Source organism: Schistocerca piceifrons, chromosome 7, assembly GCF_021461385.2.
Source record: "Schistocerca piceifrons isolate TAMUIC-IGC-003096 chromosome 7, iqSchPice1.1, whole genome shotgun sequence".
Lineage (NCBI taxonomy): Eukaryota > Metazoa > Arthropoda > Insecta > Orthoptera > Acrididae > Schistocerca > Schistocerca piceifrons.
Genome location: NC_060144.1, coordinates 318,401,154 through 318,421,944, shown reverse-complemented (window position 1 = coordinate 318,421,944; position 20,791 = coordinate 318,401,154). Strand labels below are relative to the sequence as shown.

At 44.5% G+C, this 20,791-nt stretch overlaps 1 protein-coding gene across 1 annotated transcript in view; it reads right to left on the bottom strand.

The window, feature by feature from the left end:
* Positions 1-20,791, bottom strand: part of LOC124805313 (15-hydroxyprostaglandin dehydrogenase [NAD(+)]-like) — a 103,706-nt gene that overhangs the window by 71,329 nt on the left and 11,586 nt on the right. Inside the window, exon 2 of the mRNA XM_047265828.1 lies at positions 1,765-1,891. Coding sequence (XP_047121784.1) covers positions 1,765-1,891 — 127 coding nt within the window. The remainder of the gene's footprint in view (positions 1-1,764; positions 1,892-20,791) is intronic.

The window sequence follows — 20,791 nt, the reverse complement described above, 5'->3', positions numbered from 1 at the left end:
TCTCGAATGGTGCATATTTCGCAGATCCTGCCTCTACCCCTCACGCTCGGACGTCAACTTCAATCAGCACTAGGCTATTTCGTGATGATTGGATCGCCCCTCAAGGTGCGATACGAAACGCTCACTCTCCCTACGGACAAGGGGGGACTCGGACTTACGAATGTTCACTGCCGTGCGACGGCGCTCCATCTAGCCACAATGTATAAGCAATGGCGTAGCGGGCGTGATTTCCTTACATCCCGCCTACTGGATCTCCTGGTTCCAGCGTCCCTCACACCTCCGGTGGCGGTGGGCAACATTACGCCACATTTTGCGCATGTCTCAACATTTATCGTGGAACTTAGTTATATCAGAGACGAGCTTCCGCGCACGAGACCGCCATGCGCGAAGGATTTTTATGTTTGGTTGCTACGACGGATAAGTTGTAATGTAATTGAACTGAAACACCCCAGGTTGCATTGGCCGAAGATTTGGAGACATGTGGACCAAAAATTCTTTCCTACCTTCGTTCGGGCACTGTGGTTCTCTGTCGCCTGTGGCAAGTTCAACACCCACCAACGGCTCCATGCAATTGGACTAGTGGACACTCCACTATGCCCGAAATGTCACCAAGTGGATGACGACCATCACCGCTTAACTTGTATCGCGGTGGCGGACGTCTGGCTCCTAGGAAGACAGATGGTGGCTTGCTACCTCCGTATGACCCCGCAACATATTACACCTGCTTCCTTCTTACATCCGGAGAGTGACTACTTTCCGGCGACTAAATCACAGTCGATCATCTGGATCAAAGGTTGGACGATCGCGTACCTCTATGGGGATACTGCCACGTCGCGACTTGACTTTTGGTATTTCTTGCAGCAAGCCCACAGTGAGGTTCAAAGATGGTCACACTATCGGAAAACCTTCGCCAATTATCTTCAGGCAGTCTTCCTTGACCCCCCACGCAGTTGGAATGTGCCGGGTGCAGTCGGTGTGCACATTTGACAGCTGATGATGAACCTCACGCTTCTCTCACCACTCACTATGTAATGCTCATACTATACGATGAAATGGTCTATATGTTCCTTTTAACAGAGTGATCCTTATTGAAAATAAATAAATAAATAAATAAAAACAACATCCCTGTTCCTTTCAATTTGTGATTTGTTTTAAAATCTTTTGTTTTCTTTCTTTTTGGCAGAGGATGCATTTCATTTAGTGTTTGTAAAAAAAAAAAAAAGTGGTTAGCGTTCAAGTCCCGTAATCACCGGGTCGCTGGATCGACTCATACTAGTAAAAAAAAAAAAAAAAAATAAAAAAAAAATAAAAAAAAAGTGGTCAGTGTGACATACTGTCAATCCTAAGGGCCCGGGTTCTATTCCCGGCTGGTTCGGAGGTTTTTTCCGCTCATGGACTGGTTGTTGTGTAGTCCTAATCATCCTCATCTCATCCCTATCGACGTGCAAGTCGCCGAAGTAACGTCAAATCGAAATACTTGCACCTGGCGAACGGTCTACCCGACGGGAGGCCCTAGTCACATGACATTTATTATTACCTAGCCGTGGAGGGAAGACGGGCCAGGGATGACACGCTGTTAGACTGTAGATCCCATTTCGGCGGTTGGATTACTTGGGTTATATTAGGGACACTCAAGTCATTAGGGACACTCAAGTCGCTGAAGTGGCTTCCAATTTAAAGACTCCCACTGTGTCATTCAGCCACACGAAATTATTATCATCATTACTATTATAGTTCATTAGTGGTCCAGTCGCTGCTACTCACCCTTGAACTGGTCAGCTTTGGTGACGTCAGCGCGGATGAAGATGGCGCGCTTCGCACCAAACTCTGACTCCACCTGCGCTGTGGCCGCCTTGCCTGCTGCCTCCGCCATGTCCAAGATGGCGACGCCCTGTTTCACAAAAGACGTTTAAATATCCAGCGAGTAAAGAAACTCAGTGTACTACAAAATTAATCACATTCGTCGTATTTCAACCCTCGAAAAACTGAAACTCCCAAAGGGGTGGATCTTCTAATGCTCTTGATATAGGTGACATTAATTTCCAAAGTCGCCTTCCACAACAGTTTAAACATGAAAATGCGTAGCTTTACTGGTTTTAAACAACAGTGTACAGAGTTCAATATACTAAAAATATACGTTTTGTAACTTACTAGCTGACAAACTCATGAATGCCTGAATGTTCATTTTTCCTAATTTCTATTAAGAACAAAAACAAAAATGAACTGTATTTCTAGTGTGATTTCGAAGAACTTCCATTTCCATGTAGTCTTCAAAACATATTCGAAATTATGAAACGGTCATACAAAGAAATACCATGATTTACAAATGTATAAGTAGATCTGCTTAGTGTGTCTACAACGCGATTTTGTAAACGTCTCTACAGCAGTACTTCATAATTCTATTCATGGCTACTGTTTTCACCTACGGGGCTTACCATTTCACAACCTGTCAAAAGCATTACCAGGTGTCACGGATTTCTTTATGTTGACTCGACTGTAGGGATGTCTTAGTAGTAAAATCAAAATTTCATTCATGATGGACATTTTCTCACGCATCTGAGTGTTTATGAACTCATACTCTTGAACTGTGTATCGTACAATGATGTATTTCTGTAGGTACATTCAGTTGTGTATGTGGATAGTGAAATTTCCTGGCAGATTATAACTGTGTGCCTGACCGCGACTCGAACTCTAGACCTTTGCCTTTCGCGGGCAAGTGCTCTACCATCTGAGCTACCCAAGCACGACTCACGGCCCGTCCTCACAGGTTCACTTCTGCCAGTACCTCGTCACCCACCTTCCAAACTCTGCAGAAGCTCTCCTGCAGGAGAGGGCTTGAGTCGTGCTTGGGTAGCTCAGTGGCAGAGCACTTGCCCGCGAAAGGCAAAGGTCTCGAGTTCGAAACTCGGTCCGGCACACAGTTTTAATCTGCCAGGAAGTTTCATATCAGCGAACACTTCGCTGCAGACTGAAAATTTCATTCTGCTGTGTGGATAGTGTCTGCGACGTATGTTGTGAACAAGGTTAGTAACAAACAAGTAATAAATTTAAACGCCATGGAAAATGCAACAGTTTTTCACAAATCTCATTGTTTATGATGTCATATCTTATAAACTATGATAAGTAGGTGGTTTTTATCCCAACAAAGATTGTTGCTTAGCAGTAAGTGATACGTGCACCAAACTTGGTAGAACTCGGTCCAGTGGTTTCGGAAGAGATGTGGACCACACATACGTACATATAGACACGACACATATACACACACATACATATATTTTCATAATATGTATGAATCTTGAATACAGTGTGCTTGAACATACCAGGCTGTCATGAGATAGCACTTCATTGTGTTCAGTAGGTTTGAAATTCAAGTCCATACTCGCTTGCCAAATTCGTCAACAGCACTCTTACAATGGGTCCAGTCACTAATCTCATACTCATTAATTGTAGGCAGCAACCTGAGGTTAAAAGTTGCGTTCCAAGGAAGTAGTGATCAATCCCGTGCTGGTTGCGTTATGCTGTCCCATTTCCCGACACTCATTAGATTTCTCATTTGCTAACCACGAATTTTGGCTACGTGGTATCTGACAAGCGCAAACTTGTTGCTCCGGTGTATTTAGGCCTGTTCCAGAGTTGCTGTTAACTAAGGAGGAAATAAGATGCCAACTGTAGGAAATGTAGTAAAAAACAGTCAAATGTTTTGTGAAAAGATTGATCTATAAGCATAAAATAAAATAGTTTAGAGCAACATTTGACGTGCTTTTCAATGATGCTACAAATTATGGACAACAATTCTAACACAGATGCCAATATATGGATGACTTTGATTTGCAAAATCGGGTATTTAAATATTTAAATCATACACAAGGAACTGTAGCAACTGGAACGCTCATACGTTTGTTACGTAGAAAGAGCACTATATAGACGGATTGGAGTTGCTCTCTGATTTACGATTCCAGTTTTAATCTATTCATTATATTCATTTTTTGCACGGGAAAAGTTAGTGAGCAAGAATAATTATGCCGGCAGCAATGATAAGGGAGACATTACTTCTTGTACCACGCACATTCTATTTCCAGGTATTCTAAGGGTTCTGTATTGAAAAGTTTTGAGACTGAATAATTCTTGAACCTCATTTCAACCTTCTAGCATAGGTGATAGAAATATATCAAAGACACACAACAGCTGACTTCACGACCCACATAATCCACTATACCAATGTCCTCTAGTATGTTTTAAAATTCTTCGATTCTGAGGTAAGTCTAAGCTTTTTAACTTGTCAATCGGCACCTCATCTGCTGTACACGATTTCTCGCATCATTCAAAGGTGCATCAAACGTTCCTCCAATCTATTTTATTTCTTTGTTTTGGAGGACTAAATTTCGCAAAACTTTGACCTTGCTTTTTTTATTTCTTTAATTTTTTTTTTTCGTGGCTTACGTTTCAACAAGGCTATGCCCGCCCGCACAAGCAACAGTTTCTACCTCGTGTCCTCGTGCTTGCCATACCCTACCTCGGTCAGCAAGATTGGCGGATCTCCCCCCCCCCCCCCCCTCCTCCCAACTGAGAAGGTTTGTAGTATAATGGGGCAGGGCTCTTCCACCAGCTCCTGATTTTGACGATCTAATGCACCAGTTGGACAGAATTCGGCACGATATTCTTCAGGACAACATCCAAAAAGTCTGTCAACCAATTCCAAGCCGGATAACTACTTGCAGAAGTCCAGAGATGAACCAATGCATTATTGACTTGCTCAATTTGTGAAGCTCTTTCCCTTGAACGAATCGTCCAATTTTACTGAAGATGTAATCACTTTTTTGTCTGTACACTCACATCACTTCTAACAATTTCCGTCCCATTCGGATAATTTCTTCATAGTGCGTTTTTCTTTTTTTGGAGTGTATTTAAATATCGATCGGTATTTTATTATTATTAGCCAACGGCCTTGCCGCAGTGGTAACATCGGTTCCCGTCAGATCTCCGAAGTGCTGTCGGGCTGGGCTAGCACTTGGATGGGTGACCATTCGGTCGGCCGAGCGCTGTTGGCAAGCGGAGTGCCCTCTGCCCTTGTGAGACAAACTGAAGAGCTAGTTGATTGAGAAGTAGCGGCTCCGGCCTCGGCAACTGACATACGGCTGGGAGAGCGGCCATATCCGCATCCAGTGACGTCTGTGGTCTGAGGGTGACACGGCGGTGGGTCGGTAACTTTGGGCCTTCATGGCCTGTTCGGGAGGAGTTTATTAAAACTATATAGATCAAGGAAAAGCAAATTTGGTGGCATTTAAGAATTCAATGATTAACTTAGAATTTTAAAGATATCAGAAGATATTTGTCTGGTAGATTTCACTACCCGAATTACAGTCAAGTCATTAAATCTTTTCTAGAGTGAATTTTCATCCTGCAGCAGTGTGTGCATTGACTTGAAACTTCCTGACAGATGACAACTGTGTACCAGACATGAATTCTAACAGAAGTTTCCCAAGTACAGCTTACGACTCACCTTCACAGCTTTATTTCCGCTAATACTCCGTCTTCTGTCTACCAAATTTATATCCTTTCTTCCAGGGTGGTAGTCCCCGCGAGGTATGCAGGAGAACGTCTGTGAAGTTTCGAAGATGGGAGATGTACTGGCAGAAGAGAAGCTGTCAGGACGGGTCTTAAGTCGTGTTAGGACAGATCAGTCGGTGGAGTAATTGCCAACGAAAGACAAAGATAACCAGTTTGAGTCCCGGTCTTGCACTGTAAGTCGACCCAGGTTAGGTATTCTAAATGTGTGTTAACTGTACCTGTTATCTGATATAAATGATTTAACCACCTTCCAAACTAATGAATTAAGAATTCAATGACTACTAAATGAAACAAAAATCACCACTAATTAAATTTTTTACACTGAAGTGACTCATAAAACATCTGAGAAGCAGAAGCAATTCTAAAGTAAAGCCTTGGTACATTTGAATAAAGAATTGTGTGTCAAAATGAAACAATCACATTTGCAAAGTTGTATCTTGATAATCGTGATGTTAGTACAAAGGACAGATAGCACTAGCCATGCGAGATTAGCCGAGCGGTCTGGGCGCTGCAGTCATGAACTGATCCCGGCGGAGGTTCGAGTCCTCCGTCGCGCATGGGTGTGTTTGTTTGTCCTTAGGATAATTTCGGTTAAGTAGTGCGTAAGCTTAGGGACTGATGACCTTAGCAGTTAAGTCCCATAATATTTCACACACATTTGAACATTTTTGAATAGATAGCACTAGAGAAGGGAATGCGTTGCATATGCGGCTGGAGTTGAGAGCATATTGGTCATACGAATCTGAAAGCAGGTCTTTAGAGCGAAGCAAGAAGTTATTGAAATTCTATAAAAACGACTTGGCTGGCCTTGTGGATCATCTCACTGCCGCATCTCGATCTCACCATAGCAACCTGTAGGTGGAGGCTGAAGTGGATGTAGATTCAGTCATTGGCGGCTAAGTTCATCTCAGCCCAAAATCTTCCAAAATCCATAAGCTCACCTGCCTGGAGATAAAGGCAAGAGGAGGAAATGCCTGACGGTCAAGGCTGCCGGAGATGAAATGATTTTGTAACGACTATTTACTAAACGGAAGACTTGTATGCCCGTCTTTTGCGTTCTTTATTTTTTTCAGATTGGCTTGTCCACCGATATTTTGAGCGCCAAACGTTGAAAAGAATGCTTAAAACATGCTGGTCCCCTTCCTTGATTTTTGATTAGGACAGTTAACCAGTAATGTGCTTCCTATCATTTAATACTGGAAAAAGCCATCTCGCTCTCTGTCTATCTCTGTATGTAGCCAGTGAAGTGGGACCTTAACAGCACAGTCGAGTTTCTCTCTGCAATTTCCACTTTATTTACATTAGCCAATTCTTACATTGCGTAATCATTTAGTTTTCGTGGACCCAACCTTCAGCGGCATTCCACTTACAAAGAGGTCCCAAATGTGGGCGCTCCCTCCATTTTCTATACGCTCTCTGTGACATCTGAAGATTTGCAAAGAAATACAGCTTTCTATGTTTTCTTCGAAATAGTGCCTTTCCCAGTCCTTGCTAAAAACAGCATTTCTCCTCTTTCCAGCTTTGAGTCTCAAGAGCGGTTGCTGCCTGAGGCCTTACGCTGTGGAAGATCGTATCTGCTCGCCTGGGGGGCACTGACCACCAGATGCGGCATCTCAAAGGGAAGTCTTGTCAGCTGAGTGGCACTGACCTTCACCTCTGTCAGTGCATCCTTCTGAGAATTCCCCAGCTCGTGGTCCCCCTGTCTGGCTACGTGACCTTGGTGCTCATCCGAGCGCTGGCAGCTCATCCCAGTGTTCTTCCAGAGTGGCTTCGAACTTACATAACCCATGCAGTTCTGAACAAAAATGGATATTACGTTAATTAACTGCTACCAATCACTGGCATTGATATGCATTACACTCCTCAATGTCGATTAATTATTCCCATCTGGTGGGTCTTTATGTTCTTATTTTATAAGTTATATCAAAGAATTTCCGTTTGAGAGTGTTGCTGCAGCGTATAGGCAAACCGAGAGAGGTAGCGCACTTCTTAGCACACTGGACTCGCATTCTGGAGGACGACGGTTCAATCCCACGTCCAGCCATCCTGATTTAGGCTTTCCGTGATTTCCCTAAATCGCTCCAAGAAAATGTCGGGATGGTTCCTTTGAAAGGGCACGGCCGACTCCCTTCCCATCCTTCCCTATCCGATGAGACCGATGACCTCGCTGTTTGGTCTTTTCCCCCAGAGCAACGTATAGGCAACGTAGCGCAACTCTAACGCAGGTATACACACTGGCTGCAAACGGTCTCCCAGTAGCCGAACATCTACACCTACATATATACTCCGCTAGCCACTAATCGGTGTGTGGCGGAGGGCACAATTCGCGCCAAAGTCGTATTTCCCCCCCTCTGTCCCACTCGCGGATCGCGCGAGGGAAAAACGACTGTCTGAACGCCTCAGTACGAGCTCTAATTTCCCTTAGCTTTGAATGGTGATTATTGCGCGATTTGAAAGTTGGTGATAATAATATATGCTCTACATCCTCCGTGAAGATCGGACTTCGGAATTTAGTGAGCAGCCCCTTCCGTTTAGCGCGCCGTCTATCTGCAAGTGTGTGCCACTTAAAAACTTTCTATGAGTTTTGTAACGCTCTCGTGATGGCTAAATGTACCAGTCACGAATCTTGCCGCTCTTCTTTGGAGTTTCTTAATCTCTTGAATCAGACCCAACTGGTAATGGTCCCACACAGGCGAACATTACTCTAAGACTGGCCGCCTTAACGTATTGTAAGCTATTTCCTTTGTTGAAGGACTGCATCGCTTTAGGATTCTACCAATAAACCTTAATGTAGAGTTCACCTTGCCCGTTACTTGTATAATCTGATCATTCCACTTGAGACCGTTTCGAATAGTCACACCCAGATAGTTGACGGATGTTACCGCTTCCAAAGACTGGGCATTTATTTTGTACTCGTACATTAATGGGGATTTTCGCCTTGTTATACGCAGTGGGTTACACTTACTAATATTGAGAGATAACTGCCAGTCTTTACACCACGCATTTATTTTCTGCAAATCCTCATTCATTTGTTCACAACTTTCATGTTATACTACTTTCCTGTGGACTACAGCATCATCGGCAAATAGTCTAATGCCGCTGTCAATACCATCAACCAGATCGTTTATGTAAATCGTAAAAAGCAGCGGACCTATTACGCTGCCCTGGGGCATACCTGAATTTACCATGGGGCATACCTGAAGTTACGCTTGTTTCTGTTGAAGTCACCCCGTTCAAGACGACATACTGCTCCCTGTCTGTTAGAAACCTTTCTATCCAACCGCATATGTCATCGAATAGACCGTAAGCGCGCACTTTTGGAGCAAGCAACAGTGCGGAACTGAGTCCAACGCCTTTCGAAAGTCGAGAAATATGTCACCAACCTGGGAGTCGGTACCTAGAGCCTGTTGTATATCTTGCACAAAGAGGGCCAGCTGTGTCTCGCATGACCGCTGATTCCTAAAGTCGTACTAGTTTCTGCAGATGAGTTTCTCAGAGTCTAGGAAGGTCATTATGTATGAACACAAAATATGTTCCATGAGTCTACAACAAATCGATGTCAGTGAAATTGGCCAGTAATTATGTGCATCCGATGTTCTACCCTTTTTATAGATTACTATGACCTAGGCCTTCTTCCAGTCCCGTGGAACTTTCCTCTGTTCCATTGATCTCTGGTAGATGATGGATGAGAATAGTGCTATATTTGTAGCATAGTCAACATATAATCTTACGGGGATACCGTCTGGGCCAGATGCTTCCCTGGCTTCTAAGGATCTTAACTGTTTTACAATCCCAGACACTAAACACTATGTCAGCCATCCTTGCGTTTGTTCGATAATTGAAAGGGGAGGATGCTGCTGCAGTCCTCTAGCGTAAACGAGTTTTTGAAAGTTAGGTTTAGAGTTTCGGCCTTCTGTTTGTCATCATCAGTTACATTACCAGAGCTGTCAGCAAGAGAAGGTATTGAATTATTGGTAGCATTCATAGATTTTATGCACGACCAAAATTTTTTGGGGTTATTTTTAGAATCAGCAGATTAAATATTGCTTTCAAATTTGTTAAAATTGTCCTTCTGACAGCTGCTTTCATTTCGCATAATTTCTGTTTGTCAGCGGGGCAGTGACTACGTTTAAAACGACTGTGCAAAATTCTCTGCCTTCTCAGCAACTTGCTAATATGTTTGTTTTACCAAGGTGGATCCTTTCCCTCCCCCATATTTTTGCTATGCCCATACTTCTCTAGCACATGATGGACAATACCTTCAAATTCCGACCAAAGATGCTCAATATCTTTGGGTCCGGCGGTGAATACTTGGAGCTGACTATAAAGATATTCATTAATTACACTTTTATTTGCTTTCCCAAACAAGAAAACTCTACGCTGTTTCCACTGACATAGAAGCCACACCGACATTATGGTCGCTAATACCTTCTTATAGATTAACTTCCTCAAAGACAGCAGGTCTGTTTGTCGCCAAGATATCTAATATGTTCCTATCTCGAGTTGGTTTTCTAACCAATTTCCAGTCAATGATAGGTTCAGTTGGACCAGAGGACCCAATCTATTTCATGTAAACAAAGCCGACACCATCATGGAACAACAACCAACTTACACAGTCCTTGTTGATAGCTGTGATCTATGGCTTCGTGGAGTCTGCACCACACTCGAACTCTATCGTCATCTCTTACCAACTGAGATCGGGACTCATTCGACCAGACCACAGTTTTCCAGTCGACTAGGGTCCAATCGACATATCATGAGTTCAGGATAGGCGCCGCAGGCAGCAAGGCACAGCGTCGGTCTCCTGCTGCCATAACCCAAATTTCGCCGCTCTGTACTCATGGATACATTCGTCGTTCGTCCCGCATCGATTTCTGTGGTTATTTCACGAAGGGTTGCTTCTCTGTCAGAACTGACAACTCTACGCAAAAGCCGTTGCCCTTGGTCGTTAAGTGAAGACCGTCGGCCACTGCGTTGTCCGTGGTGAGAGGTAATGCCTGAAATTCGGTATTCTCGGCAGGCTCTTGAGACTGTGGTCCTCGGAATATTGGATTCCCTAACGACTTCCGAAATGTAATGTTCCATGCGTCTAGATCCAACTACTATTCTGCGTTCAAAGTCCGTTAATTCTCGTCCTGCTGCCAGAATGAGTCCAACACCTTTCCTGTGAATGTTCTGAGTACAAATGAGTGCCGAGCCAACGCACTGCCCTATTATGCTTCGTTTTCGCATAATAAAACCAGCTGTATACGTACATATCGCTACCCCGTTACTTTTCTCACCTCGTCACAGGATTAGTGTGGCTTTCGTGTATTTCCAACATCCACGCAGTAAATGCTTCGTGAAGTACGGCGACGTTATTACGAAATGCGTCCAAACAAGACCAACGTGCTATTGGTTTTCTTGACAGCCGAAGGACAAACGCCGATAGACGTCCATCAGAAAACGAAGAATGTCTGTCGAAAACCACTGATGTGGAGTGGTGCACCAAGTTCCACGTGAAACTCAACCTTCTCTGTCCCTCCATGAGATCTACAGCGCTGCATACAACGACGCGCAGCTTGATGACCTGTCATTGACTTCAGGAAGGCATTTAAAACCGACCCGCATTCCAGTTTGTGAAAAAATATACGAGCCGATCAAGGATCGAAGCAGACTTGTGACTGGACTCAAGACATACTCGCAGAAAGAACTTAACGGAATAAAGGCGACTAATGGTTCAAAATGGCTCTGAGCACTATGGGACTTAACTACTGTGGTCATCAGTCCCCTAGAACTTAGAACTACTTAAACCTAACTAACCTAAGGACATCAGACACATCCATGCCCGAGGCAGGATTCGAACCTGCGACCGTAGCCGTCACGCGGTTCCAGACTGTAGCGCCTATAACCGCACGGCCACTCCGGCCGGCCGGCGACTAATGCAAGGGTGATATCCGGAGTACCCCGAGGGAGTGTGAGAGGACCATTTGTGTTCAAAGAGTGCATAAACAATCAATTAAAAAGCGTCGGAGGCTCTTTAAGATTCTTCACAAATGATTAGGTTGTTGCAGAAGGACATACAGAGAACTGATGAATGGTGCAGGCTCTGGAAATTGATCCTGATCGTAAATGTATTAAATGTAATACACTGAAGAGCCAAAGAAACTGGTACACCTGCCTAAAATCGTGTAGGGCGCCCGCGAGCATGCAGAAGTGCCGCAACACGACGCTGCATGGACTCAGCTAATGTCCGAGGTAGTGCAGGAGGGAACTAACATCCTGAATCCTGCAGGGCTATCCATAAATCCGTAAGAGCGCGAAGGGTGGAGATTTCTTCTGAACAGTACATTGCAAGACATCCCAGATATGCTCAATAACGTTCGTGTCTGAGGGGTTTCATGGCCAGCGGAAGTGTTTAAACTCAGAAGAGTGTTCCTGTATAGATTCTGGGCGAGTTGGGTGTTGCGTTTCCTGCTGGAATTGTTTTTCGGAATGCACAAAGCATAGGAATGGATGCAGGCGATCAGACAGAATGCTTACGTACGTGTCACCTGTCAGAGTCGTATATACACGTATCAGGGGTAATATGTCACTCCTACTGCACATGCCCCACACCATTACAGAGCTTCCACCAGTTTGAACAGTCCGCTACTGGCATGAAGGGTCCATGGATTCATGAGGCTGTGTCCACAACTGTACACTTCCATCCCCTCAATACAATTTGAAACGAGACTCGTCCGACCAGCAACATGTTTCCAGTCATCAACAGTCCATCGTCGGAGCTGACAGGCCCAGGCGAGGCGTAAAGCCTTATGTCGTGCAGTCATCAAGGGTACACGAGTGGGCCTTCTGCTCCGAAAGCCCAGATCGATGCTGTTTCGTTGAATCGTCCGCACGCTGACACTAGCTGATGGGCCAGCACTTAAATCTGCAGCAATTAGCGTAAGGGTTGCTCTTCTGTCACGTTGAACGCTTCTCTTTCAGTCGTCGTTGGTCCCGTTCTTGCAATATCTTTTTCCAGCCGCATCGATGTCAGAGATTTGACCTTTGACCGCATTTCTGATATTCACTGTACACTCGTGAAATGGGCGTACGGGAAAATCTCCAATTATTTGCTACTTCGGAGTTGCTGTACCCCATCGTTCTTGCGCCACCTATAACACCACGTTCAAACTCACTTAAATACTGATAACCTGCCATTGTAGCAGCAGTAACCGATCTAACAACTCCGCCAGACACTTGTCTTATGTAGGCGTTGCCGAACGCAGCGCCGTATTCTGCCTGTTTACATATCTCTTTTTTGAATACGCATGCCTATACCAGTTCCTTTGGTGCTTCAGTGTATATTGTTCATACATGGAAAAGAAATCCAGTTCTGCACTGCTACCCTATTGTTGACGCCAGTATAATATATAGGAGTAACCATCCAGAACGACCTTAATTGGAACGACCACATAAAACAAACAGTAAAAAAAGCATAGGAAGAATCTGAAGGAAATATAACTCATCCCCGAAGGCAGTGGCTTAAAAGGCACTTGTGCGACTGATTGTTGAGTGCTGTTCATCAATCTGCAGCCCTTTCACGCAGAACTGACAGAACAGATAGAGAATTTCAAATAGTCGTTGTGCACCATGGGTGATTTGCTGTTGAAAATTAGAGAGAATACGTTCTGGGAACAGTCGGACAACATATTGCTCCCTCCCACATACATCTCGCGAAATTTCCATGACGAGAAAAGTCGAGATATCAGAGCTAATATAGAGGCTTACCAACAATTATTCTTCCAGCACACCATTCCCGAGTGGAACAGGGAAGGGAGGATCGGTTCGTGGTACCAGAAGTACCCTCCGCCAAACACTGTTAGGTGACTTGCGAAGTATGATGTGTAATGTATGCGTAGATGCAGGTGTTTCTGACTCATGATAACGCAGTCCCCGTATCGCAAATATAACCCAGAAGTTTCACCAACTCAAGTGGGAGACACTAGAACACCTGTTCTATAGTCCTGATCTGACGCCAAGTGATTATCAAACCTTCGGTCCTTTACAAATGGCCTTTTGAAGATTCCTTCAAAATGGCTCTGAGCACTATGGGACTCAACTGCTGAGGTCATTAGTCCTCTAGAACTTAGAACTAGTTAAACCTAACTAACCTAAGGACATCACAAACATCCATGCCCAAGGCAGGATTCGAACCTGCGACCGTAGCGGTCTCGCGGTTCCAGACTGCAGCGCCTTTAACCGCACGGCCACTTCGGCCGGCTGAAGATTCCTGTCGGACGAGGATGGGTAGCAGGCCGTTACGGACTTACTAACGCAGCAGCACACGGTGGTTTACCAAATGGCTATCTTCAACGTGTTCGTCGGTGGTACGATTGCCTCAATACTTACAGCAATCTTGCCTGATTGGCATACCCATTCTGTATTGTATAGCCTTCGAAATGGAATTTTTTGATCGCTCGTTATATATTAGTTACGTGACAGTTTTTTTTTAAAAAAAAAAGAAAATGGTCGCGGAACGCCACAAAATTTTAATCTGCCAGGAAGATTCAATTAAATATTTGTTTGCAAAACTAGATCTCACGCTTGTCAGTTTGATAGTCCGTATGTCCCTTTCCCACTCTTCTTTTAGCTATGAAAATTCGAGAAATACATTTCCTCAAATCGCTAATTAAGCTGTTCCCAGTTACCCTGATTATTTTCAAGCAATTATACCTTTTTGTAGAAAATTAGACGTCACACTGGTCTATTTGATACTCCATTTGTTCATCTCTTACTAATGGTTCATTAAAAAAAATTGAGCAATGTCCATTATGTAATTTACAGGAAGTATCTCTTTCCGTTCAAATATTTCACCAGAAATAGATTACACCCTAGAAGTAATTACCACCCAAATCATCTCATTCTACACGAGCGGCGGATACCTGGTAACTATTAACTTTGGACCACCAAGTGACTCCTTTTTTCCCTAATGTCGTGCAATTAACATTTTGGGATTTGTCGCCACTTTGAATGTCAGCTTCGATGCTCATTTATTTCAGCCGATCATCACTTTGCTTAGCAGCAATTCCAAAAGTTTCCAGCACGGAAACATCCACAGTGATAGTCAAGAATCATATCACTAGCTAGCGATTCTAACCACTAGGGCGGCAAAGCCAGGCACACAATGAACAGCGAATCGGTTGTCGGCAATGATAAATCCTTGGATGTTGGTACTCATGGCTCGAAAATAATGACATGTCAGAAGTAATTCAAGATGAGATATACAGATATTTCCTGATTCGTTTCAAATACCATAATTCTGTTTTCATTCACATGCATTGTGAAAAAGTCCCCACTGAATAATATATATACTCTTTTCATAACAATGTTCATTTCAGAGACATAGATGTCAACTTTGCTACGCTAATATTAGTCCTAGTCGAAGAAAACGGAAATTTTGTCAAAATTCAATGAAGGCACGGCTGGGCGATGAAATCTGGGACCGCCGGCAGAGTGTGGTAACAGTCAACATCCAGCGGGCCAAGCAACATAAACATGTCACTCGCGGGAGTGGAGTTGGGACGACAGTACTGCATGCACAATTTGGTTTCAGTGGAGCAACAACGAGGCAGAAAACTGCAGCGTTGCTTTAAAGTATTGCGATGTATGAGGCGGGGCAATAGGCCAGAGCCAAGAGTGGCAATTTGTAAGTAACTGACGAATGGGAATTTATCCCTGCCATAGTGTCCCTCCCTCTCTCTGACTCTACCTCAGAAGTGAGGGAAATAGACAGACAATTTTAGCTTGGGCAGAGTGCGCCAGTTTACATTTACATTTACATTTATACTCCGCAAGCCATCCAACGGTGTGTGGCGGAGGGCACTTTACGTGCCACTGTCATTACCTCCCTTTTCTGTTCCAGTCGCGTATGGTTCGCGGGAAGAACGACTGTCTGAAAGCCCCCGCTCGAATCTCTCTACTTTTACATTCGTGATCTCCTCGGGAGGTATTAGTAGGGGGAAGCAATATATTCGATACCTCATCCAGAAACGCACCCTCTCGAAACCTGGCGAGCAAGCTACACCGCGATGCAGAACGCGTCTCTTGCAGAGTCTGCCACTTGAGTTTGCTAAACATCTCCGTAACGCTATCACGGTTACCAAATAACCCTGTGACGAAACGCGCCGCTCTTCTTTGGATCTTCTCAGTCTCCTCCATCAACCCGATCTTGTACGGATCCCACACTGATGAGCAATACTCAAGTATAGGTCGAACGAGTGTTTTGTAAGCCACCTCCTTTGTTGATGGACTACATTTTCTAAGGACTCTCCCAATGAATCTCAACCTGGTACCTGCCTTACCAACAATTAATTTTATATGATCATTCCACTTCAAATCGTTCCGCACGCATACTCCCAGATATTTTACAGAAGTAACTGCTACCAGTGTTTGTTCCGCTATCATATAATCATACAATAAAGGATCCTTCTTTCTATGTATTCGCAATACATTACATTTGTCTATGTTAAGGGTCAGTTGCCACTCCCTGCACCAAGTGCCTATCCGCTGCAGATCTTCCTGCATTTCGCTAAAATTTTCTAATGCTGCAACTTCTCTGTATACTACAGCATCATCCGCGAAAAGCCGCATGGAACTTCCGACACTATCTACTAGGTCATTTATATAAATTGTGAAAAGCAATGGTCCCATAACACTCCCCTGTGGCACGCCAGAGGTTACTTTAACGTCTGTAGACGTATCTCTATTGATAACAACAAGCTGTGTTCTGTTTGCTAAAAACTCTTCAATCCAGCCACACAGATGGTCTGACATTCCGTAGGCTCTTACTTTGTTTATCAGGTGATAGTGTGGAACTGTATCGAACGCCTTCCGGAAGTCAAGGAAAATGGCATCTACCTGGGAGCCTGTATCTAATATTTTCTGAGTCTCATGAACAAATAAAGCGAGTTGGGTCTCACACGATCGCTGTTTTCGGAATCCATGTTGACTCTTAGAGAGTAGATTCTGGGTTTTCAAAAACGACATGATACTCGAGCAAAAAACATGATCTAAAATTCTACAACAGATCGACGTCAGAGGTATAGGTCTATAGTTTTGCGCATCTGCTCGACGAAGCGAACGTGGCCCGTAAACTCGAGTGGAACCGAGCCCCTCCTGGACCTGCTGCAGACCGCTGTCACTGCCCTCCTTCAGGCAGACCGTGCGATCTCCAAGTTCCAGGCTGCTGTTCCTTCCTGCCCTGGTGTTGTGTCCCCGGAGGCGGATTATAGCCCGAACAAATACATAGAAAACAGAATAAAAGTTTATATAGTATACTTATAACATTGCTGACAGACTGGCCCCTATAAGCAAAGACCAGCACAGATCCATCCCACGTTCAGTTGATCATTGGGATGGATCTGTGCTGGTCTTTGCAGAACGATCCTACTGCAGCTAACTTGCATTTCGCCTAAATGGTTCACATGGCTCTGAGCACTATGGGACTCAACTGCTGTGGTCATAAGTCCCCTAGAACTTAGAACTACTTAAACCTAACTAACCTAAGGACATCACACACATCCATGCCCGAGGCAGGATTCGAACCTGCGACCGTAGTGGTCGTGCGGTTCCAGACTGCAGCGCCTTTAACCGCTCGGCCACTCCGGCCGGCATTTCGCCTAAGGAGCATGAAAATAAGATTAGAGAGATTAACGCTTGTATGGAGGCAGGCAGGCAGTTGCTTTTCCCTCGCTCTATTTAAGAGCGGAACAGGAAATGAAATGACTAGCAGTGGTACAGGGTACCCTCCACCACGCTACGGTGGCTTGCGTAGTATGTATCCAGATTTAAATGTAGGTGAGTGGTGAGGACTTAGTTGCTACAAATGTAGATGGGTGATCATACTGGATCTTGGTATCAAGCTCCCTTCTGGTGACATTCAGATTTCTGTGTTCATATCTTGGTTCGACATGCGGGAATTCCTCAAACTGTGGAACATCGGCTTTCTCACGCTTCATACACATCAGTCAAGCTGCGTTTTCCTTAGTACCCGGATTTTCGAGAAGATCGCACTGCGGCAAGTGGTGGTCTAGAAATTATCCGCTGGCCGCGCTGGTCAATGGAAGACAGACCCAAACGCATTCAAGCGAACTTTGCATACAATAACAGCTGAGCTCGTAGTCTTGCGGTAGCGTTCTCGCGCACGGGGTCCCGGTTTCGATTCCCGGCGGTGTCACGGATTTCCCCTGCCTCGAATGATTGGGTGTTATTGTGTCGTCTTCATCATCATCATTCATCCCCATTACGATCAGAGGAAAGCAATGGCAAACCACTTCTGCTAGGACCTTGCCCAGTCGGCGGTGTGGGTCTCCCGCATCGTCCCCTAGGCTCCCCGGTGTATGGGACCTCGGCATCATCATCACCTCAACGATGGTCTCATGAAAGCCATCGACGGGCAGTTTTGGCCGTCCACAGTGAGACTTACTGCTATCTTTGCTCTCATGACTATGTCTTGCTAAGCCATAATTATTTCCACACGTGCAATTCGAAAGTCTTCCCAGTGCAATTTGCGTGGAGAACGGGCCATGGGAATCTTCGCCCGGTCCTTGCCGGCTAGTGAAACTGTAATTTTCATTGACTGACGCATGTTAACTAATATTGTGGGAAACAGGGAACGAATTTACATGTCTGTGATTGGCAGTTAGCTTGGCCCTTTTGCTGATTGGTATTGGAGGTCTTTTTGCAAAAGCTGTTCCAAGGTGCGGTCCTTGGAAAGACACTGGGTTGCTTGGGAGTCTGTAAACATGACTAGTGATGAGATGTTTTGGACTTCGGCCTTCTGCCAAGTCTTACCGGAGTTATACTTTTAACTTTCTCGCGACTTATAGATTATTCAACCACAATGGTGCCGACAAGATGAGTTCGGCCTTACGCAGTCAACCCACTAACATACAGCAGCATTCTCTATTAGCAGCCCTCACGCTTCAGCGGTCGGTGCCATCACCTTCGACTATGATTACTGCGGCCACGGTTAGACTGACAATTGCGATGCACGCTTCCAATTTCAAGTCATGCTGCAGAGGGGAAAAATGAGGCTTAACCTCCGTTTACAGCTTGGTTGGTGTTTCTGAGGTACTGAGTGAGTTACGTCAAGTAATGCATGGTTGTGCTAGAAATCAATTTTTCTTTTCTGGGGATTTTCCGTCATTAATCAATCATTATTAGATTAATTGGTGATGTTAACTTATTCCGGTTGTGAACTATTTTTGATGTCCTGCTTATCTGACTCTTCTTCTACCATGGTTGAAATGATTATCCGTTTGTAGGTTTTGATTCCATCTGTTCATGAAGATTTCTGATGTTCTTAGTTCATTCACGAACAAAAATTAAAATGTTATGAGATCTAACCCTCTCTTTTATTAATTATTAGATTATCCAACGTACTGATTGCCTGAATTTTCTAATCATAAGCCTGTGGACGAGTTTCAATCAATTTTAGCGTTTCTTATGCGCCACAATCCTGATATCCATGTAGTCTATGTGCTTCGTGGGGATATTTTATCATTTCTCAGAATCTGGTGTGGTAAATTAGCAAGAAACAGTCATTTATATACCCACAGGGAAACCGTGTCTGTGCTCACAGAACACAGATTTCTGGCAATCTAAGGAAGATTCACCAGTTAACTACGGTAACAGCTCTGCTGTTTTTCTCTGCCAGAGCCTTGAAGGAAAGGCATACGTCAAAATGAGTGTTCCTGGAGCCACTCTGTAGCAGTTATGGACGTGTAGGGTGTCGCATTGCCCTAGTGGAAGCATTGCCCTAGTGGAATTGCCCAAGTCCATCGGAATGCACAATGGACTTGAATGGACGCAGGTGATCAGACAGAATGCTTACGTGCGTGTGACCTGTGAGAGTCGTAAACAGGGTGGTCCATTGATAGTGACCAGGCCAAATATCTCCCGAAATAAGCGTCAAACGAAAAAACTGCAAAGTACGAAACTTGTCTAGCTTGAAGGGGGAAACCAGATGGCGCTATGGTTGGCCCGCTAGATAGCGCTGCGATAGGTCAAACGGATATCAACTGCGTTTTTCAAATAGGAACCTCCATTTTTTATTACATACTCGTGTAGTACGTAAAGAAATATGAATGTTTTAGTTGGACCCCTTATCTCGCTTTGTGATAGATGGCGCTGTGGCGCTGTAATAGTCACAAACATATGACTCACAATTTTAGGCGAACAGTTGGTAACAGGTACGTTTATTTAAATTAAAATACAGAACGTAGGTACGTTTGAACATTTTATTTCGGTTGTTCCAATGTACCTTTGTGAACTTATCATTTCTGAGAACGCATGCTGTTACAGCGTGATTACCCATAAATACCACATTAATGCAATAAATGCTCAAAATGAAGTCCGTCAACCTCAATGCATTTGGCAATACGTGTAACGACATTCCTCTCAACAGCGAGTAGTTCGCCTTCCGTAATGTTCGCACATGCATTGACAATGCGCTGATGCATGTTGTCAGGCGTTGTCGGTGGATCACGATAGCAAATATCCTTCAACTTTCCCCACAGAAAGAAATCCGGGGACGTCAGACCCGGTGAACGTGCAGGGCATAGTATGGTGCTCCGATGACCAATCCACCTGTCATGAAATATGCTATTCAATACCGCTTCAACCGCACGCGAGCTATGTGCCGTACATCCATCATGTTGGAAGTACATCGCCATTCTGTCATGTAGTGAAACATCTTGTAGTAACATTGGTAGAACATTACGTAGGAAATCAGAATACATTGCACCATTTAGTCTAACCATCGATAAAATGGGGGCCAGTTATCCTTCCTCCCATAATGCCGCACCATACATTAACCCGCCAAGGTCGCTGATGTTGCGCTTGTCGCAGCCATCGTGGATTTTCCATTGCCCAATAGTGCATATTATGCCGGTTTACGTTACCGCTGTTGGTGAATGACGCTTCATCGCTAAATAGAACAGGTGCAAAAAGTCTGTCATCGTCCCGTAATTTCTCTTGTGTCGAGTGGCAGAACTGTACACGACGTTCAAAGCCGTCGCCATGCAATTCCTGGTGCATAGAAATATGGTAGGGGTGCAATCGATGTTGATGTAGCATTCTCAACACCGACGTTTTTGAGATTCCCGATACTCGCGCAATTTGTCTCCTTCTGAGGTGCGGATTAGGCGCGACAGCAGCTAAATCACCTACTTGGGCATCATCATTTGTTACAGGTCAT